Source organism: Lissotriton helveticus, chromosome 4_1, assembly GCF_964261635.1.
Source record: "Lissotriton helveticus chromosome 4_1, aLisHel1.1, whole genome shotgun sequence".
Classification (NCBI taxonomy): Eukaryota; Metazoa; Chordata; class Amphibia; order Caudata; family Salamandridae; genus Lissotriton; species Lissotriton helveticus.
The window spans coordinates 15,699,207-15,726,198 of NC_136063.1; the positions used below are offsets into that span (position 1 = coordinate 15,699,207).

Below are 26,992 nucleotides of genomic sequence, written 5' to 3' on the forward strand. Positions count from 1 at the left end.
ATTCTGAAAAAATTCTGCCAGTTCTGAACAATGCACTTGTGTGTGTGTGGGGGGGGGATAATACTTGGGGAAATGGTTCATATTTTTGTCAAATAGCTATAACCTTCAAATAGTGCACTGGAAGGGTTCTTTGCTGAAATCATTCAATTATGATAACGACTACACCTGGTTTGCTTTCAGATGCCCTTTATACATTCTAATGGATGGTCTCCGTGCCTCAGATACAATGAAGACCCATCTGATAAATGAGCCTGTTGACACTTTTGTTGTGCCAGCTGCAAGCTGTCTGGGTGTAGAATGGATATAACTAGACACACATTTTCCAGGTGTCTTACACTCGGTTTCCCAAACACTGTTGTAGCTCTAAAGGAGGGAGTAAAGAGGTGCAATAAGTTTTGGATTCACCCTTCTCTGTAACATATGAAAAAACAATGAGAGTCCACTCTTAATTTAAAAAAAGAGTGCTATCCTTACACAAAGTGACTAAACCCCGGAAAAGTATTTGGGAGAGACAACATGTGTTCTAAAATAACCATCACCCACCTAGTAGTTCCTCTTAAGAGCCATATTCTGAATGTAATACTGATCTCATGCTATTACTATCTATGTGGTTTTTTTTAAAAACCTGTTCTTCTCTTACTCTATTAATTCCCTGTATTTTGATTTCAATTTTCATTTTCCACTGATTTGGGTTAAGCAGCCTTATCTAAGTACATCCGCGAACTCATACTTGTGAACAACAACCAAACAGGAAGCGCAGCCATATTGGGGTGGCCATTTTGTAAAATCAGCGTTCTAGCTGCACAGCCCAGGTTCTTTTAAAATTAGGAATTTGGTCATCATTAGTCAAAACACCAGTATATGTATCCTTCCCTTAACGTCAAATGGCTCTGCATGGCACGTGTTTATTTGAAAATAATATTGATCAAGTGCTACTTTGTTAAATAATTTTGCCTCATTATCTAATTCCCAAAGAGTTGGTCTTACCAGACCTGTCTAAGTGCATCTGCAAACTCCTATTTGTAACAAAACAAGCAAACCAGGAAGTTGTGCCATATTGAGGCAGCCAATTTGTGAATTCAGCGTTCTAACTGCACAGCCTCAGCTCCTCACGTGCCAGGAAGATAGTCATCCCCAAGGCAGGCGGCCATCTTTGGGGTTAGGATTCTAGCGTCCACACGCACACTGATTGTAGAATTAACTAAACAAAAAACAGGCATTCAGCACACACTCCTTTTTCATCATAGCCACAGGCAGGCAGTGTTTTGGGTGAGAGAGCTGCTTTGATGAAGTCAGTATGATTCAAAAGGGGGTGGTGATGGACAGAGTATCTGAATTAAGCAGAACACTCCTACCCAGTCAAAAGATCAGGGCTTGATCCATCACCGTTTTTTAGCTCACTGCACCATCCCAGTTCAGAACCTGGCTACATGCAAATTAGTCTGACCCTGGCCCAGTGCATCATGGGAACAGGGCAGACCAAACTACCAAGCCAATTCTTTACTGGAAAGGAAACAAGCTTCCGAGGACCGGTTTCTGGCATTACAGCCGTCTTCGGCCCGGCTTGCTTGAATCCTGATGGTGCAGTGAGCAAGGGACTCACATCTGAGCATACCCTTCCACACTTGTAGTGGCCAAAACGATTCAAAAGGGGGTGGTGATGGACAGAGTATCTGAATTAAGCAGAACACTCCTACCCAGTCAAAAGATCAGGGCTTGATCCATCACCGTTTTTTAGCTCACTGCACCATCCCAGTTCAGAACCTGGCTACATGCAAATTAGTCTGACCCTGGCCCAGTGCATCATGGGAACAGGGCAGACCAAACTACCAAGCCAATTCTTTACTGGAAAGGAAACAAGCTTCCGGGGACCGGTTTCTGGCATTACAGCCGTCTTCGGCCAGGCTTGCTTGAATCCTGATGGTGCAGTGAGCAAGGGACTCACATCTGAGCATACCCTTCCACACTTGTGGTGGCCAAAATGATTCAAAAGGGGGCGGTGATGGACAGAGTATCTGAATTAAGCAGAACACTCCTACCCAGTCAAAAGATCAGGGCTTGATCCATCACCGTTTTTTAGCTCACTGCACCATCCCAGTTCAGAACCTGGCTACATGCAAATTAGTCTGACCCTGGCCCAGTGCATCATGGGAACAGGGCAGACCAAACTACCAAGCCAATTCTTTACTGGAAAGGAAACAAGCTTCCGGGGACCGGTTTCTGGCATTACAGCCGTCTTCGGCCCGGCTTGCTTGAATCCTGATGGTGCAGTGAGCAAGGGACTCACATCTGAGCATACCCTTCCACACTTGTGGTGGCCAAAATGATTCAAAAGGGGGTGGTGATGGACAGAGTATCTGAATTAGGCAGAACACTCCTACCCAGTCAAAAGATCAGGGCTTGATCCATCACCGTTTTTTAGCTCACTGCACCATCCCAGTTCAGAACCTGGCTACATGCAAATTAGTCTGACCCTGGCCCAGTGCATCATGGGAACAGGGCAGACCAAACTACCAAGCCAATTCTTTACTGGAAAGGAAACAAGCTTCCGGGGACCGGTTTCTGGCATTACAGCCGTCTTCGGCCAGGCTTGCTTGAATCCTGATGGTGCAGTGAGCAAGGGACTCACATCTGAGCATACCCTTCCACACTTGTGGTGGCCAAAATGATTCAAAAGGGGGTGGTGATGGACAGAGTATCTGAATTAAGCAGAACACTCCTACCCAGTCAAAAGATCAGGGCTTGATCCATCACCGTTTTTTAGCTCACTGCACCATCCCAGTTCAGAACCTGGCTACATGCAAACTAGTCTGACCCTGGCCCAGTGCATCATGGGAACAGGGCAGACCAAACTACCAAGCCAATTCTTTACTGGAAAGGAAACAAGCTTCCGGGGACCGGTTTCTGGCATTACAGCCGTCTTCGGCCCGGCTTGCTTGAATCCTGATGGTGCAGTGAGCAAGGGACTCACATCTGAGCATACCCTTCCACACTTGTGGTGGCCAAAATGATTCAAAAGGGGGTGGTGATGGACAGAGTATCTGAATTAGGCAGAACACTCCTACCCAGTCAAAAGATCAGGGCTTGATCCATCACCGTTTTTTAGCTCACTGCACCATCCCAGTTCAGAACCTGGCTACATGCAAATTAGTCTGACCCTGGCCCAGTGCATCATGGGAACAGGGCAGACCAAACTACCAAGCCAATTCTTTACTGGAAAGGAAACAAGCATCCCGGGGACCGGTTTCTGGCAGTACAGCCGTCTTCGGCCCAGCTTGCTTGAATCCTGATGGTGCAGTGAGCAAGGGACTCACATCTGAGCATACCCTTCCACACTTGTGGTGGCCAAAACGATTCAAAAGGGGGTGGTGATGGACAGAGTATCTGAATTAAGCAGAACACTCCTACCCAGTCAAAAGATCAGGGCTTGATCCATCACCGTTTTTTAGCTCACTGCACCATCCCAGTTCAGAACCTGGCTACATGCAAATTAGTCTGACCCTGGCCCAGTGCATCATGGGAACAGGGCAGACCAAACTACCAAGCCAATTCTTTACTGGAAAGGAAACAAGCTTCCGGGGACCGGTTTCTGGCATTACAGCCATCTTCGGCCCGGCTTGCTTGAATCCTGATGGTGCAGTGAGCAAGGGACTCACATCTGAGCATACCCTTCCACACTTGTGGTGGCCAAAACGATTCAAAAGGGGGTGGTGATGGACAGAGTATCTGAATTAAGCAGAACACTCCTACCCAGTCAAAAGATCAGGGCTTGATCCATCATCGTTTTTTAGCTCACTGCACCATCCCAGTTCAGAACCTGGCTACATGCAAATTAGTCTGACCCTGGCCCAGTGCATCATGGGAACAGGGCAGACCAAACTACCAAGCCAACTTCACTGCACCATCAGGATTCAAGCAAGCCGGGCCGAAGACGGCTGCAATGCCAGAAACCGGTCCCCGGAAGCTTGTTTCCTTTCCAGTAAAGAATTGGCTTGGTAGTTTGGTCTGCTCTGTTCCCATGATGCACTGGGCCAGGGACAGACTAATTTGCATGTAGCCAGGTTCTGAACTGGGATGGTGCAGTAAGCTAAAAAACGGTGATGGATCAAGCCCTGATCTTTTGACTGGGTATGAGTGTTCTGTTTAATTCAGATGCTCTGTCCATCACCACCCCCTTTTCTGAATTGATGAAGTCAGTATGGCATAGCTGATACTCCGGGCAGCATTTCCAAATATACTACCAATTTCTATATATGTATTTTTTTAACCTTGACGTAATCCTTCCTCTACCCATAGTGTTTGACTACAAGCGCTCCTCCCCTCTCGTGTTGAAGCTCATGGGGCCCTAATAAGGCAACCTAAGTGTACGTTACCTATCAGTTTTTTATAAAATGTTAAGAAATTGTCACATCGTGTTTTCTCTCCTATATATATAACTACTGGTACACAGCACTTATGCATTAAAAAGCGGCATGACCTATGTAAAATAAAAGCTCATTTAGAGTGTGTGTTTCTTGTTATTTGATTGTATTGTCATGTACCTCTTGAACAGAACAACAAAAAGGGCATCCAGACACTCACGTGAGACTTACATTGAACTGTCGTGCATAGAGTGAAAAATATATCACTATTTGACATTTCAAGAGTGTGGTGATGGGGTGTTTCTAGTATATTAGCGTATATACTACGATTAATAACTATGTTACTCTATCCTTTCAGATCGTTTTTTTGGGAGAATACCACGTAGGTATTGAATTAATGTATACTAGCCTAGCTGCAGATTAGCTTTCGACATTGATCAGGCTGAGCACACTAGGGAACAGTCAGAGTGGCACATGGGATCAATATCCTCGTCCTGAAGAGATGCTTAGGGGAAGGTTACAAAACATTTAGACCCGCGAGGAAACTCCCCATTACAGCATTTCTTCTTCCATGTCCCCACTTTTAATAATACCAGCTGTAGGGAGTAATAAAGTTTAGTTTTCCACAAAGCCAGTTATTGTTTAACTCACTTATTATCCTGACCATTCCACGCTCACATCAAACACATAAAATCACTCAACTAATAAGTGCTCCCACATCTCCGTAGGTCGTAGCATGCCGAGTCCCGCAGCGGGGTGGGAAGAACCCAATGATAAAGCATGCTACAAAGGGACCTTTCAGTGGGTGGGCATTATTTTAGAACACATGTTGTCTCACCCATGTAAGAAACCGAATATTTCTCCTGGGTTTAGTCACTTTTTGTAAGGATAGCACTGTGCAGTGAAGAGGTCCACACAGGTAGCTTGTATTTCAGGATGGTTTATTCATGAAGATAACAAGTAGCAAAGTTCAGAACATCAAGTAGTTAATGTTGTAGATCAGAGCCCCACCAGGAGCAGCCTGCCTGCTGCTCAGGCCACACTCCACTTCACCTCTCTGAGTCCCAACATTCCGAGGCTCATCATGACACCAACATTCTAGTGGGCCTGCTGCTCAAACACTGACAGAGCAGGAGGAGTAAAATACATAACATTACCAAATGCAGGATACTACATACCCCTTTGTCTTCCAAGAGAAGAACAATGTAAGATATGAAAAATCTAACGAGCGTGACCAAAGGACAGATAGCTAGGAAGGAACAGAGGGGTAACAGAGAGAACATTGAGGAAAAGTGTGAGCAAGGCAGAGCGAACAGTCAGGTCGAAGAAGATGAAGAGGAAGCAAAGAGCAAGATTGCACCAGTGGGAAAGACCCAAACTCACCGACAACTAAATAAATACGGAAACACAGAAGTACCAAGCAGGAGAGAGTGCAGAGATAGATGAAAGAAGCAAAGAGTGAATCTACACAAATGGAAATGCTGCATAACCTCCAACAAGGAGTTAGACTAGAGAAGGAAGGAGAAATAATGCGAAGTAACAAACAAGAGAACAGCTAGATATAGACGCACCAAAGACTACCCCCGAATGCACCCACTGGCCAGGCAAGCAAGGAAGGAAGAACAAGGCATGACGCAAACTGGACACTAGCCTACACAAACACAAAGAAGTGGGAATAACGGATCTCCTCCAGAACTGAGAAGAAATTGAATGAAAATAGGAATGAGGGAAGGCTGGAGACAAAGGACGAAAACAAGCAATGTAAATCCAGAAGCCTAGGATGATAATTATGCATGACATCATGAGGAAAGCTGAACATAAGAGAAAACAGAGAAGAAGCAATGTAAATGCATACAGTGTCACTAGTCCTCTCTCCATTTTCAAAACGACAAAACAAATCAGAGTATGAGCGTAACATTGCGTAAAACAAAACAGCAATGAAACTCAATGTAGGAAGACAATATCAGCCAATAGGACTGAAGCCATGACCGTTGCCTATTCCTATGCAAGAGTGTGAGGAGCACTGTGAATGGGACTGTGACCCATAATGTGAAAGCCTGTGAAAGGACAACCCCAGCGTAGAGGTAAAATGCATTGCAGAGTAGAAATGGGCCTAAAACCCATAAGACGTACCTTGAGTGAGGGTAGCAATGTAAATGTAAATAGGACTATAACCCATGGAACTGTGCCCTGTGTACATGTAAATGGGACTGAGACCCATGGAACGGTGCCCTGTGTAAGGGGGAGAACCGTGTGTAGCCCATGTAGGCGAGAATATGTGGGAAAATGGGGCTTGCACCGATTCCTAAACAAGAGTATATGGGCAAATGGTGCTAGTTCCCATTCCCATCCCTGTGAAGGAAAAAATAAAGTGTGAAATGTACACCTGTGGTATGACCAATGTACCCCAGAAGGTGTGTACCGAGAGTCCCAAATCACATTATGTAGTCCATGTAGGCAAGTATGTTAAGAGCAAATGGGGCAAGAACCCATTAGCCTCTCTATGTAGGGAAGAATAAGGTGTACATATCAACTCCTAAAATAGTACAATACATTGTGGATTGAAAAAAATCATGTATAGACAAGCATTGACTTTTAAACATACTAATAGTGAAACCATCACACAATTCCGTCTCTCACCCCATCACAATAAAACCAGAGTCACAGTGTAGATAAAGTTTGTTCAAACTTCACTGGTGAATACCACAACAGCATCCTGGACACCTCTCATGGCCATATTGAAACCAGGCAAAGTGTCTATGACTTTGAAAAAGACTGTAGAAACTGTCACTGTCTCCACCTTGAATGTTTCCTCTCCTGTGGATACCTCCGCTTTTGTACATTTTTGTAGTAGCCACCGTAGTTTCTGTAGATTGCACCATCTCCAGGTCCACCTGTGTTCTTCTGGCACCTTATATATGCTTGTTCCACGTAAGTTCTTCGCCAACTCGTCGCCATAAAATGTATTGAGGAGGTCCACGCAGGTAGGTTGTAATTCAGGATGTTTTATTCATAAAGATAACAAGTAGTGACGTTCAGAACATCAAGTAGTTAATGTTGTAGATCAGAGCCCCACCAGGACCAGCCTGTATGCTGCTCAGGCCATGCTCCACTTCACCTCTCAGAGTCCCAACATTCGGAGGCACATCATGACACAAACATTAAATTGGGCCTGCTGCACAAACACTGACAGAGCAGGAGGAGTACAACACATAACATTAGCAAACGCAGGATACTACACACTGTTTTTTTTTTAATTAAGACTGGACGCTCTGAAGCTTTGCCTTAGTTTACTTTGCATTGGACCATGTGAGCACCTTTGTGCCTTTTTGTCTGTGTTTGCACTATACAAATACCACATCATCAGGGTATATTTGGTCAATGAGTGATGATTTCTACTTTATGTTTGTTATAACCATTTTTGGATTTTATATAAATAATTACAACTAATTCGTGTGAACAGCATTTAGGGTGGGATTATGATGGTGGTCAGACGAGCGTCCGACCGCATCGTTGTTATAACTGGACTAACTGACAAGAAGTCAGTGGTCTCACCTACCAAATTAGGATCCAACCGCTGTGGAAGAGGTTGGCATTATGTCTATTTATATTGAGGCAAGCCCCAATGCAAAGAGGCACGTTTATAAACATCACTGCACCCCTTGGTAGGTGCCATGCTATGCCTACCAGCAGATTTCAGGGATATTTAGGGCCCATCGCAGAGGGTCACGAGGAGAGGGGCCCCAAAAATGCCTTTCTGGCTGCCATTTTTCACATTGGAAGAACGTGACGTGAAATGGCCGGCAGAGAGAATGATCATAAAACCCATCGCAGGGCCTAAGAAGGCACGTCTCCATTTGGGGGAATGCGATAGGACGGACTGCCCGATGGGCTCCTTGAGCCGGTTGGAAGCGTTGATCAGTCCCCCGTCCAATGTTTGGACTGACCACATCCTAATGCGACAATCTGACAACAGTTAGAGATGACAGTGAGATCGACACCGACCTCAAATCGGTGTGGGTACCACAGACTTCATAATCAGCCCCTTAGTTTGAAAGAAAGAACCAAAAAGCAAGAAGATGAGTGCAGTGGGATCTATAACTCATGATTAGAAAAGCATGTAGCTCACCAGGTCTGGCGCCAGTTCCAGTGACGGTGGCACAGGTGTTGTGCTCCCCAGTGCACTGAACTTCTCCAGCTGCTTTGCAGGTGTCCGCAGACTCGGTGGTGAAACAATCCTCACATTTATATCCATTGGGGTTCTCGTCTACAGCAGGCACTATAATAACACAGAACAGGAAATAAGAGGCATAATTCTGTTCATAGAAGGTGTGCCAAGTTGAGGCTAAGTTCCCCCAACCTAACAGCAAAAACATTAAACACCCCACATTGTATAAAAATAAAACAAATGTTAGTTTTATCTCATGAGGCACAGATTTTTTGACTAAATGCTTGCCTAGAATAACATTTTCCAATTAATCGCTGCAGAATTTAGTGTGCTTTGAGTAACTCACTAGACCTGAACCATTCTATTATCCATGTCTGGGAGATGTGAGGGCATATGTCAGCCATGCATCAGGGTGCAAGGAACCCTTGAGGTTTAATTAAATAGTGTCAATGCCAATATATTGAATGTGTTTATGCCCCAGGCCGCAGCATACAGAGATTTTTTAAATTAAGGGGAACATAGGCTCCAGATTTTAGGCAGCACATCATTGCAGGCACCACAATGGACACACAGCAGGAGTCTTGATTTCATCTTCAAAAAGTAATAATGTTACAGGTAAGTAAGCCAATTATTTTGGTATGTCCAATTTCCTGTTGATGTCTTAGATACTATGAGCAGGTAGCTTTATGAAAAGCCCACCTGCCCATAGAGAGACAGGTGTATCATGGAAAAGAGACAAAGTGGCAAGAGGAGGTGCAGCAGGTTGTGTTTTGACTTCTTCTCTAGCCTCTGTTTCAAGGCAGAATCTGAAGCCCACACTGTCCATACTGGCAGCTGCTCAAAAACATTCAGAAGCTGTTGAGAAGCTGATATCAGAGGAGGTTTTAGATTGAGCAGATTCCTATTCTTCAAGATCACCCTGAGAACAATCACCAGGATGAAAACGGCAACAGTACGCCTATGGAGGCAGAATAAAAAAAAATGTATGCTGAGAGGGACAGTGTCTGTTCTCGTGGACAGCATGATAGTGTATTTCGAGTCAATGAAGCAAAGAAAGAGTTGTCGTGTATTTCTATAGGTTCTGAATCGATCCCCCTATTCCTGACCCTATTCTGGTTAAACTTACTAGCTAGTTAACTAACAGTCAGCCCATGAGGCAAGAAAACCCCCATGATGCAGATACCGTTATCTGACGCAGTCACACTACAGCACAGGAACGTGTTATCTGATTAGGTCATAACGCTTGAGATCTAATTAGACAAGCGACATTCCTCCAGCCCCTGATAAGGCATACGACGTTCTCATAACAAATCAAACCTATGACAACCTGGATAATCCGTGCGGCCATTGTTTTGATTTCACAGAGAACTTTAGTAAAGAATGTGCTAACGAGCAAGTCGTATGACATCTTTATTGACGTACCTATGTCCATCCTTACGTCAATCCCGGCACCTTTAAGGTATAAATATTGCCGACCTTGCCCTATGCAAAACACACGCGTGGTGACAAGACGGAGCAGCCATACTTGCCGAAGCAGAGAGCAGAAGCAGACCCCGCAGGCAGCAGCCCCGCCTTCCTGACGCGCTGAGAGACGCGCTGCTATCTCAAGCCGAGAGACCCAGCACCGGCGCTTCCGGGTAGCCCTCGCAGGCAGCCTGGAATATCGAGAGCAGAGAAAGAGATACCATTCCTCATTCATCCTAAATTCCAGGTACAGAACTGAATAACCCCTCCTAGAGAATTCTTTAGTTATTCACTTGGCAAAAACAAACTTAACTTAAACTGTAACTTTCTATTCCCGCCCACGCATTAGACTTAGGTCAGGTACACGGGGTAGGCGTATTTAGAAACACCAGTTGAGTGCGTTTAGTCAAATGTATATGTGTATGTAAATATATTTTAATCATTTTAAACATCATATGGCTCAGAAACCATATCAATGTTTTTACAGTATTATTTTGTACTATTGCTTTTAACGTATGCACTTTACTTAACTATAAGTATTGCAATAATATCGATCCATTTCTCTTGTACGAGAAAAGAGACTGATCAATAAATAACACCTTTTATTGAACACGCCCGTCTCTTCCTTTTCTCTACATTCTGATGAGACTAAGAATGCACGTACTGACTGAGTAAAATAATTGCCTTGTGCTCACACGACTCTTGAGATTGACTCTTGATTAGGGGAGAGCAAAGTTGTCATGTTCTATGGTTGTCAGAAACTAAATCCCTTCTTGTCTAATCAGGGAAGTTAATCCTTCCTTGAACATTCGAGAAAGTTTCTAGCGAACTCTGAGCTTAGCTGGCAAACCCAAAAATTAAGTCTAGTATCGACAGTAGTAGACCTAGTTAACGTCTGGCCTAGGCCTTTACTGCTGTAGGTACTATTCCAATGCGCAGAGCCTATTGGGAAAATAGGAGCTACACTACATGGCGCCCAACGTGTTTTGAAAGGGCGATAAAACTAACGTAAGACATTTAGAGTAACTCAGTCGTGCTTTCTCACTCAGACCCCTTTTCCCAAATACTCCAAAGACGTCTGGAGTGGGTGAAAGGTTATAATATCCTCCAAAACCTCGCAGGAGGGAACTCCTATGTATGGTTCTTGGTCTAGTCAACGTTGAAGGATAAAACAGTTCCAAAATATTGTGCATCTAATCTCTGTTTCCATAAAGAAACCTGATCTGCAAATAAACATAATACCATCCTGTCAGCAAAATGGACAGCGATGAAGAACGAGAGGTTACTAGATTAGCTACTGAAATAGCAGATGCTGATGCTACCATGCAAGCAGCAGACGCGGATATAATACTCATTCCGGTCGCCAAAAGAAGATCCATAACCTTAAAACTTATAGAAAATGGACTGACACCTAGAGGTGGCACAGTCATATTCGTAATCGAGGCACACGAATATCGGCAGACAGAGGTATACTATACATGGATACATTTTCCAGCAGCTAATACTATAACAAAGTACTTCCACTATTACAAAGTAGAGGAACCTCCTAATGAGTACACTCCTTTCGAGGAGGTGGAAGTACCACTCAAATTCCAAGAGCATTTGCTCTTATTTGATGGCGCCCTAAAACATAATAATCACATTACAAGGCTCGGTCCTTTAGGAAGACCAGGAGCAACGTGGCCGGTCTTAGCCGGATACACACCATATCCAGACATCGAAAGAATGCCTGCAGCAGAGCTGTTAATACAGCTAAAACAACTACTAAAAATTCACAGACAATTAGTTCAGTATGTAATGCGGACTTCAACAATTCAGCCAGCGATTAAACTTCCACAGCTGACCCCTCACCAGGGGAACACAAATAAAATTACACCACAGAACATCCAATCCTGCCTAGGTAAAGTTCCAGCTAAACGGGAACAGATACCATTCTGGTTGGCACAGAAAATTACCCAAATAGAGGCGGTGTTTCCTGACACCACCCCATTAGAAAAACACAGAATTCTGACTATATGTCTCCCAATGGGAATCGCACCACACATTGAGGACTGTGACACTTGGGGTACAGTCTTTGCTTCCATCTACACAAAAACGCACGGTGTTCCATCCATTTCGGTAATACCAGATGTGCTAAAACAAATTCAAGATGAATATGGTCCAGAACCTGCTTTAACTCTTGGTATGAAATTACTAAAAGACTTCAAGCAGGTCTCGGCTATATTACTAGCCAACATAAAGGGTGAAGCAGCAAACGTGGCGATCCGCCAGAGGTTAAAAGAGACAGATATAGCAGACCAACCAGCTGAAATTGCCAGAATCATAGAAAAATCCTATGAAGAACTAGGCAGAGATAGTCTAGGTGGAATACCAGTAAAACCGCAACTGACTACAAGTCCAGAAAAAATGTTTTTTAATAATAATAATAATTCACCAAAAAAGAACTGGGATGGAAACAAACAATCCAATCCAAAAGAAAAGAAATTCCAGTCCAGAGGAAGGTCTCCTAGGCGAAGAGAGAAATCTCCAAACCCGAGACAAAGGTCACTTCAGAGTGAACCCTCTGGGAATAGATATAACCTTAGAAATAGGGATAATATTAAAAAACCTGATAGATATCAAGACATTGATACACGTCCCTCTCAATCTTTTCAGAATTCCTCGCAGAAATCGGAAAGAAGAGGACGATCAGAAGAGCACGCCAAGTCCAAAGACAAGGAACCTGCTCAACTGAAAAAGAAATCACAATTTCCAAAAAAGAAGGTAGCCAGTATCAAGGTAGTTAACAATGCCGAGAATACTGAGGACACAACTGAAAAACGGAGAATGGGCTCAGACAATGCTAGACAGCGCAGCAGAGGTGAGCATAGCTCGCAAAGTCCTTATGGATCATCTGGAGACAGTGGACACGAATGAATACCTTCAAGTGGAAACTGCAGATACCAGAGTTAGCAAGCCCCACAAAATATACGAGATAACATTACGTATAGAGGGAGATAAGACTAGGAAAATAAGGGGACTATTTTGGGATAACCTCTCAAAGGGTTATGACATCCTTTTAGCTGAAAAAGACTGGCCACCAGAGTTTGTCAGGGAGTGCCCTCATGGCGAAGAAGTAATTATGCCTGCCTTCTCGAATCAAATACCGATTCATAAAAAATATACACTTGCTAGGAAGTGGGCAGTGGCCTTAGCACCTGCTTTATATAAAAATCATGTAGGATGGGATGAGGATTCTCCTCCTCACAAAGTCCAGTTAAAATCACAACCAACTGCACAAAGGCAGTACCCAATTAAGCAAGAAGCTAAAAAACAAGTAAATGAAATACTAGATCAGCTAGAATACCAGGGGGTGATTGAAACTTGCACCTCACAAATGAACAATCCTTTGTTTCCGGTCTCCAAACCAGACAATTCGTACCGTCTAGTTTTGGATTACCGACACCTTAACACATGTTGCAAAACTTTTGCAGTGCAAAACTCACACAGTGCTGCACTAATGAATAACATAGTGCGCAAAAAATACAAAACAACCTTGGACATCTCCAATGGATTCTTTTGTCAAAACATAGCACCAGAGAGCAGATATTTAACTGCATTCTCAGTAAATGGCACTCAAAAACAATTCTGTCGGTTAGCCCAGGGGTACAAGAACAGCCCGGGGGTATTCTCAGCGAGAGTAACAGAATTACTACAACTATATGATGATGAAGCATTATCTTATGTCGATGACATTTACTTAACAGATGATGACTTGGAGACTCACTTGAAAAGAGTGAACACCATAATACTTGGTTTCGCTGCAGAGGGTTACAAATTCAACTTCAAAAAATCCAGAATTGCCCATCTGAAAATCCAGTACGGAGGATATGAATTATCAAGTATTGCCTGGTTGACAGTCTTTTAAGAACTAGAAGAATTAAAAAATCTAAAATATGAAAAAACGTATCCTCTGCCAATCGACATTCTGCCTCTACGACATTACGCCTGTGTAATCTATACAGACGGACATGCTCAACCCTCCGTTTGGGGAGAACATGCATACAATCCCACATGTGAGATTACAAAAGAAGTGTGGCACGGAGGTAAACTAAGACCTCTATTAACAAAATCACACTCAGTAGAAACTAATTCAGAACTACAAACTGAAATATTAGCTTTGAAAATGGCGCTAGATAATGCGGATCGCGAATTCCCGACACTTATAGTGTCAGATTCATATTACTGCGTCAAAGCATATAACAAGGATTTGCAGACATGGATTCAGAACGGTTACAAAGATGACACAGATGCACCAATAAAACAGAGACTGCTCTGGGAACAAGTAGCTCTTTTGAAAAAAGAACTACCAAAGACTCACGTGACACACTCACTGAGTCATCAACGTGATGGCGTTCACGTTGTAGGGAATTCATTGGCTGAAACAGCCGCAGCGGCAGCCAGTAAACCGGCTCCCGTAGATCGAAAAAGCGTACATTAAAATACATTGACGGCGAAACATTGCTGGCAGTAAAAACTTCATCAAAAGGCGACTGCTCGGCGTTACCGATCAACTATCCACTCAATTACACATACATCATAGATGCAAACTCCATTCCTTTTGCTCGAATCCCTGGAGTGGGGGATAGAGTGATTCCAAACATGGACAGGAGAAACTTGTTAATCGCAGACGCACACATGGGCGAGGGTCTCAGACACCTTAAATTAAAAGATTCTCTGGAAGAATTACAATCACGGTACTGGTGGCCAGGCATGAGCCTGCACTACACCATGTTTGTAAAAAACTGCCCAAACTGCAACAGAGATCGCAGTGGGGAGAGAAGCAGTTTAATACCTCGTCGTATCAAGGCAGATAACATCACCACTAAAAAGAATGGCTTGCGATTAACATATACAGGCTAGTTCCCACTTATAATGTAGATCCACAGCACTCGGCTGACGTCCGGACTGTTATACAAGATTTGCGAGTCTAAATGGCATATACGCTAAGAGCATGCTACGTTCGACCATTTTTTTCTTTTTCTCAGGCAATCCAGCCTGGGGGGGGGAAAGAATGGCCAAATGAGCACAGCCCAGCGGGAATCTTCTCACTTCCTTCCTGAGGGTATGGGATGGTGTAAAGAAAAAACCAAGACAGAAAGCAATCTATAATAGAAAGGATATTAGGTTCGGGAGCTGGGTGGGTCAAACATCTAATAAGTGTCCAACGTAGTCTAAATAACTTGCCAAGAAATTCTCTGAAGGGATTCAGTCCGTACGAATTATTATTCGGAACTAGGATGTTGATCTCTGACCTTGATAGTCAGACTTCAGTGGTAACAGAAAAAAGCTTTGATGTCAAAGACCGTTTGGCTATTTTGCAGGACTTAAACAAAACAAGAAAAGACCTGAGCAACATAGAGTTGAAAGAACAGCAAACGACCACTGAAGATTCACCACCTGTCCCAGCAAGACCTGTCTGGATTCCAAAAGTCGGGGATCTAGTCAGGGAGAAGATCGCGGTAAAGAAGGAATTTGGGCCTTCTTACAGAAAAGCAGTTCCTGTATTGTCTGTCAACGGGACAAGATCAGTTGTACTACCGCCACTTGCTGGGAAAAAAGGAGAACCGAGTTGTATCCATCGACCTGGTAAAACCACAACATGTGGCCGATAACCAACGGTAGGCCAAGTGGACTCCCAATAAGTAGCAGAACACCAAGGTTTGCTACCAGTACAGAGGTCCTATCAAAGAGGCTCATCACATTCGAAACGCCTACAGAAGAACAACAAGGACTATGCAACAATGCAATAGAACTAAGACCTCTGAAAACCCAAATAAAGACATTTAGCAGAGACACACCAATCTATACAGAAGTACCAAGTGAAAATGCAAGAAACAAAAATCCTGAACCAATTGGAACAATTGACAGAACTGCATCCGGTTACTTCATCAACTTCGATGATTCCTCTGACGGTTTCAGCGAACAAAAGACACAGCCATCATCAAAATCCTTTAAAGACAAAGCGAAGGAACTTTTGAAATAACTAAAAGAAACATATCTGATTTCTCCATGGATTGAATTTTGGGTGGGTTTTGGTGCATTTATCCTCATACTTTGGCTCATCATGGTATTTACCTTGGGACGCTTCATTGAGGGAAAATATGCTAAAATGGACACAGCAAGTCAGAACATCAACTTGGTCCTCAAACCACACACATCTTCACACGTCGAGAAACGAGAACTTTCTTCAGAACTTTCTTCAGCCAACTTCACAGCAATTCCAATACCTGGTGGGGTAGCCTGGGACAACACTGACTATGAAATTTATGGTCCGGTCGAGATCCTGAAATATCCACACCAAATCAAGATCTCCTTGAGTGACTTTGCAAAACCAAACTCATTTGCTGATGATTGGGACTTTGAAAGTATTAACAATATGATGTCTGACTTAGTAATGTCTGCTAAATTTACAAAACATGATTATTTGCAGGGTTCTACAAATTATGACAGCATGTACTGCTATAACCATTATGGTAACCATTTCTTGCATAAATCTGCACAACCTAGAAATGTTTTAAATTATAATCAATGGGAACATTGTGCTACACCTCCAAAAGGGAGCTCTAGAACCGTTTATGACAAATATTCATATTTTTCAGGTTTTAACATAACTAATGCTGAAACATTTTATTACAAATTGTCAAACAAGACAGGGATGAAAACCATGATAACCAACACAAAATTGATATATTCAGATTCATTCTTTGAAAAAATGAATACATTTGGATTTGATTATTGGGACAAAAATGTTGATTTGAAAAGTGTTTGGGGTACAAAAGAATGGCAAGTACAGGGTATAGAAGCTTTGTTTAGAGCCTGCATGATCCCAGAACAAATGATATTTTTAAATGACACTGTTCAACAAACTACCTGTCTTGGCTTAGCCAAAATCAAAGATTTAAATAACCTGTCTATTCCAAAGCCAACAATGTTTAGCAATAACTCTGATACAGATGAAGAAATAGACATAAACCATATACTTAACCAAAACAGAACACATCCTGATTGGAAACAATGGTTGATCTGGCCCACAGATACAAATAACTGTCAAGATAGATTCCTGAATAAAACACAGGGTTTCAAAATGACCAGGCCAGACCCTAGATATCCCCAAAGACATCACCCAGGGATAATAACAACCTACAGTGTGGGCAAATTATGCCTTCAATGGCTACAAACTTCCACACTGCCTGAAATTAAGCAACACCTAACTTTACTTACTGATGGTGCTGACTTGCGTGATTTCATACTGGGACCACGCAAACAGCGTCATAAGCGTTTCATAGCAGCCTCTGTATATGCAGCATACAATGAGGCCTGGAAGGTTACTCAAATTGAGACAGCAGAAAGAATACGGGAAATTGACCGTATTAATTTGGAAAAATCACTTTCTGTAGTGGACAATGGGTTAATGACTCTGTCCTCCAGAATTTTTTCATTGGACAGCATTGTGTCTTCAGCAATCGATATATTATCGCAAGACTTACTGTTATTACAACATGGTCAGTCACAATTGCGTTCTATTGTACAGCTTGGCTGGACGTTACAAAATCTGCGTTCAGGCTACGTGCCTTGGCGTTTAATCAACACAACGTCACTATTCCAAATCTTTAACCTTACTGATAGACAAATCGGTATGGCGCAGAAGGGTGCTGATTATACAATCTTGAGCATTGAAAAACTAGAAAGATTACCAATGACAATGTCAGAACGACCTGTCAGTGAATGGATAATCCACGGAATCATAAATATTCCAATCTCAACCTTCAGGTTTCAATACTGCCAAAAATATATACAGGCTGGCATGTACGAGAAATTGGGAAAGGGGTACCTTAAAACAACTTGGAACCTGCCCTATTCACATGCATGTGTCAGTAACAAAGGACAGAGAGTGTTTCTTAGTGGCAACAATTGTGCTATGTCACTAAGCGGCACGCTTCTGTGTAACGGTATTAGTTTGCACGGAGCCTGTGAAGGGAATTCATACAACCTTTCATGTCACCAGCAAGGCGCACCTGCAACTGAAATAGAACCATTCTTTCAAAGACTCTATAATGGGAGTTACATTCTTATTGTAGACCGCAGATGTTGTAGTCTTATGCCCGGGACTCCTTATCTCGTCACTACGACGGCGAAGGTCAAGTGCTGTGGACGTTCTTTGTTCCCCAGCTCCTTTCCAGACAGGGAGGCAAGGGCATGGCCCGGTCTGAAAATTACTTCTATTCGAATAGACACTTTAAGCAGAATGAAAACAGTGCTTCTTCAGACGCCTACAAGGCTCACGTCATCAAAAGAAACGTATGATCTACAAGTCGCAAGGACGACTGCAGAGATACATACATTATTATCAACTAATTCCCCCGTACATTTCGCGGAAATCCTGAGCGAAATCTTAAATATTTCTGATACCACTGGGGTCTCAAAGGTATTTAAGACAGTATTTTCGATGGCATTAACACCATTCAAAGCCATACTGGGTATTTTTCCAGATTTCGTCCATTCGATTTTTGGCGAACTTCCCTTGATCCTGGGACTAATTGCAGGAATCCTATTCCTAGTCCTTATTTTTCGTTATGGCAACCCATGTCACTGAACAAAATCTCACGACAATGGAAGATACGATCCTAGCCATTGGATACCGGGACCGGATATCAAAAATCCTGGGACTCTCCCGGCTTAGAGACCTGAACATGACTTGGTTTCTATCATTTCGACCAATGTGGCAAAGGTGTGTTTTACCTGTACTAAGGTGTCTGCTATGCGGAGAAGAATGCGTGTTAGACACCTGTCTGACGCTACAATCGGATGCGCCGGTGGATGCAGATACACTGTTGGTTCCTACCAAGGTTCACGCACTGTGCTGCCCTCAAAGGCTGCCAATTCTGATGACGGCATTCCTGGAATCTTCACCACTGCGATTGAAGAGTAGTGAAGTTCAAGATGAAAGCAGCATCGAACAGGTACGACCTTCTGTCAGCAATGCAAATCAGAATGTCAATGGAGACAATCATGCACACGAATGCATGGTTACCCCTATTTCCGACTTAGTGGAACTTTCCCATGAAGCTGTTGACAGTTTTTTCGAAAGCCTGAATGATATGATGTTCTCTCCGGAACAGAAATAGAGACTTTTGAGTAAACTCGCACACGGCGTTCCCTGAATTCGGCCTTCAACTTTAAAAATAAAGTCACATGAACAATTACAATCCAGTTCACGGACAGCAACTTTTTTCAGCAAGCCCCTAAAATATTTTTCTATATATTTTTTCCCGGGACACTGATCTTCTGCTTAAAGTAAGAAACTATTCCTAGAGAACTAAGATTTCTATTTTTTTAGATACTTTATAGACTTTATATAGACTTTAGCTGCCCGCTGGTATGTTCACAATATATTTTATGTGATGAAATGGTTTCGACTTTTTTTCTGTATAGCCATATTAAGAGCCATTTCATGTGTATTTCTCATATACCAACAAGCAATAATGCATAAAATGCGTGTTTACTTTTGCATTTAATTCATAGCTTAAGTGCATACAATATATATGACTGCAATTTTTCAGTATATTTGAAAATTTCAAAATGCATTTATGTATTTTGGGGTGGTAAGGTATACACTATCCTCTATAGTATGTTGTACTATGTTATACTATGCATAGATTAGTAGATATGACCATAGTTAGCGTGGAGTGGGTGTCGTGTATTTCTATAGGTTCTGAATCGATCCCCCTATTCCTGACCCTATTCTGGTTAAACTTACTAGCTAGTTAACTAACAGTCAGCCCATGAGGCAAGAAAACCCCCATGATGCAGATACCGTTATCTGACGCAGTCACACTACGGCACAGGAACGTGTTATCTGATTAGGTCATAACGCTTGAGATCTAATTAGACAAGCGACATTCCTCCAGCCCCTGATAAGGCATACGACGTTCTCATAACAAATCAAACCTATGACAACCTGGATAATCCGTGCGGCCATTGTTTTGATTTCACAGAGAACTTTAGTAAAGAATGTGCTAACGAGCAAGTCGTATGACATCTTTATTGACGTACCTATGTCCATCCTTACGTCAATCCCGTCACCTTTAAGGTATAAATATTGCCGACCTTGCCCTATGCAAAACACACGCGTGGTGACAAGACGGAGCAGCCACCCTTGCCGAAGCAGAGAGCAGAAGCAGACCCCGCAGGCAGCAGCCCCGCCTTCCTGACGCGCTGAGAGACGCGCTGCTATCTCAAGCCGAGAGACCCAGCACCGGCGCTTCCGGGTAGCCCTCGCAGGCAGCCTGGAATATCGAGAGCAGAGAAAGAGATACCATTCCTCATTCATCCTAAATTCCAGGTACAGAACTGAATAACCCCTCCTAGAGAATTCTTTAGTTATTCACTTGGCAAAAACAAACTTAACTTAAACTGTAACTTTCTATTCCCGCCCACGCATTAGACTTAGGTCAGGTACACGGGGTAGGCGTATTTAGAAACACCAGTTGAGTGCGTTTAGTCAAATGTATATGTGTATGTAAATATATTTTAATCATTTTAAACATCATATGGCTCAGAAACCATATCAATGTTTTTACAGTATTATTTTGTACTATTGCTTTTAACGTATGCACTTTACTTAACTATAAGTATTGCAATAATATCGATCCATTTCTCTTGTACGAGAAAAGAGACTGATCAATAAATAACACCTTTTATTGAACACGCCCGTCTCTTCCTTTTCTCTACATTCTGATGAGACTAAGAATGCACGTACTGACTGAGTAAAATAATTGCCTTGTGCTCACACGACTCTTGAGATTGACTCTTGATTAGGGGAGAGCAAAGTTGTCATGTTCTATGGTTGTCAGAAACTAAATCCCTTCTTGTCTAATCAGGGAAGTTAATCCTTCCTTGAACATTCGAGAAAGTTTCTAGCGAACTCTGAGCTTAGCTGGCAAACCCAAAAATTAAGTCTAGTATCGACAGTAGTAGATCTAGTTAACGTCTGGCCTAGGCCTTTACTGCTGTAGGTACTATTCCAATGCGCAGAGCCTATTGGGAAAATAGGAGCTACACTACAGAGTACGCAGTTCCTAGGTGAAATCTTAGTCACCGAAACCTACCAGGACAAGTATGTCCGGTGGAGCATGTAAAACAGGGGTCTTAAAAGAGAGGAGGAGGGGAATTCCTCCTTTCGGAACTCCAAGATGCCTGCCATTATTCTAGTCGACCACACATGTCACATAGCGTTCTACGCTGTCTCCTACCAAGGCCACTCCCCCTCAATCACATTGCCTATGAGCATGGAGTACACATAAACCTTCCCTCCGTAGCCCTCGTTACCTTCCTGAGGGGCAGTGGTAGGGGTAAGTCGAGTGATCAGTTCCGACTAGGTCTTTGAACGCTGAGACCAGGAGTTACCTGTATATTGCTTTGGCTCCCACTCCCACGCCCTCACCAGAGTTTCTTTCCCTGGCGTCACAATACCCTAACGAGCCCGCCAGGCCAGCGGGGGCAAACCTTGACTCTATTGTGTGAACCAACAATGCCGGTTTCACCTCGGGCGGACTTGGATTCTCGAGGTGAAACCGGACTTTGACACCCGGCGCAGCTTTTCGGAACTCGCACATGGGCCAGTACTGAGGCTCCAAGAGGTTTCTATTTTGCAATTATCCCCCTACTCTTGCACCGTATCTTTTTCAAGACCCATTTGGCCTCATGATGCTGGACACAGTTTCCTCGACCCTTGTGGCACGGGTCCATCTGGTCTTCACAGACCATATGCTTGAGTACCTTTTTGCATCCTGTTTTCAATACTTCTCTTTTTTTGCCCTGATTGTAGTGACACTACTGTTTGAGTGTCTTGTAAACCGCTGCCCCAGACGAGGCCAGAACACACACTACTTTAGGTGAGTTTTTCACCCAAGCATGTGTTAGCAGGTTCAGTCTACAGGGGATTTTAACTTTAGTCTATGGTGTTGAATCTGCTCCCTCTTCCTTCTGCACAGACGTCTTATCAATCAGATGGGCACCAAGGGATGGGTCACCCCACTGGAACAAAGAATCTTTTTTAATTCTATGTATTATCACTGGCACTATATCCCATGAGTTGTGATGCACAAACTCAGGATTGCGGTGCGTGTATGTATTTTAGCTCTCTGATTTGTTTTGTATTTCAGGCTGTCTCCATCACCTACGAGGATCCTCCTAGGCTTTTGACAGTGGCAAGTAGGATAAATACACGTACCACTCTTTTATGTAGATAGTTCTCTTTTTCACGAATTGTCCTTTTTCTCATGGTCCTGAAGAATCACCAATGATCTTATATAGACAATCACAAGGCGAGAAACATGTCGACCATCATGGAGTAGAGTAGGGTTTCTGTCACCTAGTTTTTAGAACTCACTACCCACCTTTTCTGTTTTATTTAGGTAAGGTACCCAACAGAATAAAGTCTTGCAGAGGAATCCTTAACCTATTTTTAAACACTTCACTTACATCTACATCTGACTAGGCCCCCTCATCCCCACTGAACCCTTATGGCTAGGAACAAAAGATCTCCGATAAAGAGCCCCTTTAAGGGTGCCTGTTGGGCATTGCAGCGCCGACCCAACGAGGAGCAGGCTCAAATGAGGAAGCATGACACCTAGCTTGCTGGGTGTGTGAGAGCTCTAGTTCCGAAAGGACAAATTCCCCTCCTCCTCTCTTTTAAGACCCCTGTTTTACATGCTCCACCGGACATACTTGTCCTGGTAGGTTTCGGTGACTAATATTTCACCTAGGAACTGCATACTCTTTCTTTGTTTCATTGCGTTTAGGGCAGGTACGCTGGACCTAGCTAAAAGCCCAAATACTTTTCCCTTTCTTTTGATGACAGTCTACTTTGACTACCAATAGGCGAAGACTCTTTCATCATTTTATTTCCTACAGGCCCTATTGACATAAGGAAGAGCCTATCCTGTAGGAGACAGGATTTTTATCTTTAGATGTTAGACAAAAGCCCCAGAGAACGACAATATGGTGTTAACGCACATGACCTGCATTGGTCATATCTAAATTAACGTATCCATAAAGGTCTTTGTCATGAACATATTCTGGCTTTAACTTCTCACTTAATGCATGAATTACGACGCTTATAGAAGTCAACAGCTAATTTGGAACCTTTAACGTCTAAAAGCAGTCCAGGAAGGTAATTGGTGAAAGGTTACCATGATTGTGTTGATGTTTTGGGAAAGTTACTCTTGATGAGCTTAAAGAATGTCACTACCACACTATCACCGCTGGGAAGATGGACATCACCTGAAAGAGTAGAGTAAGTGAAGAAGACAGTCATTCTTTAAGTGTCTTTGCTGGGGCTACTGTTTTCTATAGTCCAGTTACTGGCACTGTGGAAGAACTGTCTAGCGCAATAATTTGTTCAAGGCATATAATCATACACATTATTTTCAGGAGACGCCAGACGATGCAGACAGGCCATATTTCCACTCAGTAAAATTCTAAGGAGAATTTCCACCAGAAAGATTATAATTGCATTAAACTACATGCTACTTAAACGTTTATGAACCATAAACCTCCTTATTTAAGCAGTCCACAGGCACTTCCTGCTGTACATCTTTGCATCTGGGTTGACTTCTTCCATGATTTTCACAAAGACCCTGGCTAATTTGATGAGGCTTTGCATGATAGAGTGGTTAAGTTGCACCTTTGCCTTTTGACTCAATTGTTTATGTTGCAAGTAATGAACACGTGGAGAATATATTGTATTATATTACATGATTATTGGGCTTCAGAACACTCACATTTCATGTTTATATGCTCTTTGAGGAGGATACTGTTTCAGAAGTGTTGGATATAAATGTCCTACAAGTGAAGATTTCAAAGCATTTTTCATAGTTTGATTGACATGCTTTTCATAGGTGACAAGTTGCGCTATAGAAAAAAATCCTTTGAATATTTAAGCAAATTTATGTTGTTTTGCTGAGACTGCGAGGTTAGATGCAGCCTAGACTATCTGCTTACAAATTTGTAGAAAGTGGTATTAATGAACACACCAATACCTATCATTCTATTTGGAATTGGAAATCATTGGCTGACTGGATGACTGTGAAGGAGGTATTGTCAAATTGTGTCTTTCTAATGGGTGGAAAGCTCAGTAGTTGATCCATTCCTGAGCTGTAACTCTTGCTCATTATATGTGAGATGTTTTTGCTGATGGGAGCATTGTCTGTCCTCATGGAGTGTTCAGTGAGCAGTGGATGTTGCTGTAAAAGTGATCTGTCAAGTTATTGCCAGTACCTTGAAATGTTCTTGTGTGACTCTGCCCCACGTCAGCAGAATAGGAAGCTGTATGGTAGACACATTTGTGTTTGACTATAGTTTCTTAAGTAATAACAGGAAAATATCACTATATAACCCATTGGAATATCTAAGTTGCCCCATGCAATAATTGCCTTTTTTAACAGATGTTTTGCATACATTAAATGATCAATTGTTTGCAACACAAGATTCTGGAATCCAGAACAAATGAAAAATAATTAGAGTTCAAGCTTTACAATGATTTACGCATCTTTAGCATCACTATAGCAGGTGTGATGAAATGATGATATCAGTGTAAAAGTTGCTACCCAAGACCTTGCCAAAAAGGATGAATACAAAAAGGTGCTGAGGGCCTGGATGTAAGCAATAAATACCTCTGATCTGGTGGTGGAGCCAGTTGGGAATGCAGATGGGCAGCTGGATAGGCCATTGTTTACAGCCAGGAAGGGGTACCATTCCCGCCTGGCAGTAGCGTCTCTTCCAAAGGCCTGTCCCCAGGAGAGCTGGAACACAGGGAGAGAGATAGGGTGCATAGGGAGCTTGATTTGGAGCTCGAGATGCTTACGGCCATGAGTGTCTCAGCCCAGCAACAAGAAATGTGTGTAGCCCAGAAAATAAGCTTGGCTGAGTTGGAGGTGGAATCCGGCTCAGATGGTGGCAGCAAAATGATGTTACCCAGTGCTGTAGGAGTAGTGCACACACCCAGGGATGTGATTCCCGACTTGGAGGGGGTTAACATACACCAGCAGGTTCTAGGATGTGAGGTAGCTCCAGTGGTACACAGTGTCCCTGAGGTGAATTTGGAAACTGAAGCAGGGGTTCATGTTCCTGGTGGTGGGCGGAACACTCTACTGACTCTAGATGAGAGCCAGCAGTCAGACTTAATCAAAAAACAGATAGCAAAAGGCAGAAAAGAAGGTGCCTCGGGCCCAGACAGCATACCACCTGCCCTGTATGAAGCAAAGAACAAAGAGTGGTCCGACATCATGCAACCACTATTTTTGGAAATCAGATTATAAAACAAAATTCCAGACTCCTGGCAGGGTTCAATGATTGTCCCAATCCACAAAAAGGGAGATAAGGCTGTACCAAACAACTATCACTTGGTCGCCCTTATTGACAACGAGTCAAAATACTTTGCCGGCACCATATTAAAGGAGCTTACACTTTGGGCTGAGTCAAATCAGATAATTTCGCTGAATCAGACAGGCTTTAGAAAAACAACTGGAACATCAACAAATATTATTGCCATGTCAGTAATTATTGATGCAGCAAAAACATCCAAGATTCCCTTACATCTGTGCTATATTGACTTCAGCGCCGCATTTGATAACATAGAGAGAGGTAGACTTTGGGGGAAACTAGCGCAATGGGGCCTACCACAGCAAATTCTAAATATGCTAATGCTCTTCCACATGGACACCTGGGTGCAGGTGAAATTAGGAAGCGGCACTCACCTGTCCTCAAAAGTAAAAACTACCAAAGCCTGGAACATGGGTGCGTGCTTGCACCAACCTTGTTCAATCTTTTTATGGCGGATCTATCGAAAGTGCTCGATGCCTGCAATTCTCATTCCCCAAGGATAGGCGGAAAAACCTTGAGCAACCTTCTGTATGCAGACTACGTTGTGCTACTCAGTCACACTTACATCTGACGTAAACGTCTTCTTACTGAAATGAAGAACTACGCCAAGGAAAATAATTTAAAAATTAATCTTAGTAAGACACGTACAATGTCTATAAAAGCCAACAAAAAACAATGCAAATGCTGGGTGCTCGGTGACACAACAATTGACCCAGCTCGCGAGTGTAATACCTGGGAGTCATATTTGGCAAAGAAGGCTCTTTCGCGCACCAGAAGCAGGAAATAAGAAGGAGAGGCGCACTGATTGCCTTGACGATGAAAAATCTGGCAAACAAACTGATGAGTCCGGCCATGACCCCACTTCTGAAGGTAATCAAGACAAAACTGCTGCCCTCGATCACTTATGGCAGCGAGGCGATGAAGGAAAGGGACTCAAAGGATCTGGACAGCATACCGGTGAAGGCCTATAGAACAATGTTCTCGCTCCCGACTTATACATCTCCAGCTCAAATAAGACGAGTTCGGCCTGCAGAAACAAGATCTAGCCAGGCAAAGAGCTTACATCATTTGCTGTCACAAATTAAGAAGCACTACCACAAACACACTAAACTCTCTGTTATGGAGTGATATACAAAGCAGAGACACTTCAGAGGCAAGAAAGTACCTCCAGTCAGCTTTGGAGGTCACCAAACTCTCCGAGATCTGGGACAAACAGCTTGGGCACAGCAACTTAAAAAAAATAGTCTGTAAAAATGTCAAATCACTTTCCTTACTAGAGAACAAGGTCACATGCATGGATGACTTTAAACTCCTACAAATCACTAATGCCACACACATACTTTAACCAGGGGTACCCCAGAGCCATAAAAATGAGCTTTTTAAAGTACAGACTAGGGATTCTGCCATGCCCGTGGCACTTACCAACACGGCAGAGGAAGGATGGCAATGGGACCTGCAGGCGATGTAACTCCAGCAATGGTGACATCCTTCACGTAATCTGCTTATGCGAAGACTTGCAACACGCCCGTCAATCGCTTCTCAAAGGCCAATTTAAGCAGGGAGGGATTGGTAC

At 43.0% G+C, this 26,992-nt stretch overlaps 1 protein-coding gene across 1 annotated transcript in view; it reads right to left on the reverse strand.

Moving 5' to 3' along the window:
- Window positions 1-26,992, reverse strand: part of LOC144828286 (uncharacterized) — a 55,910-nt gene that overhangs the window by 16,608 nt on the left and 12,310 nt on the right. Inside the window, exon 4 of the mRNA XM_078686368.1 lies at window positions 8,491-8,640. Within this exon, the coding sequence (XP_078542494.1) occupies window positions 8,491-8,640 (150 nt within the window). The remainder of the gene's footprint in view (window positions 1-8,490; window positions 8,641-26,992) is intronic.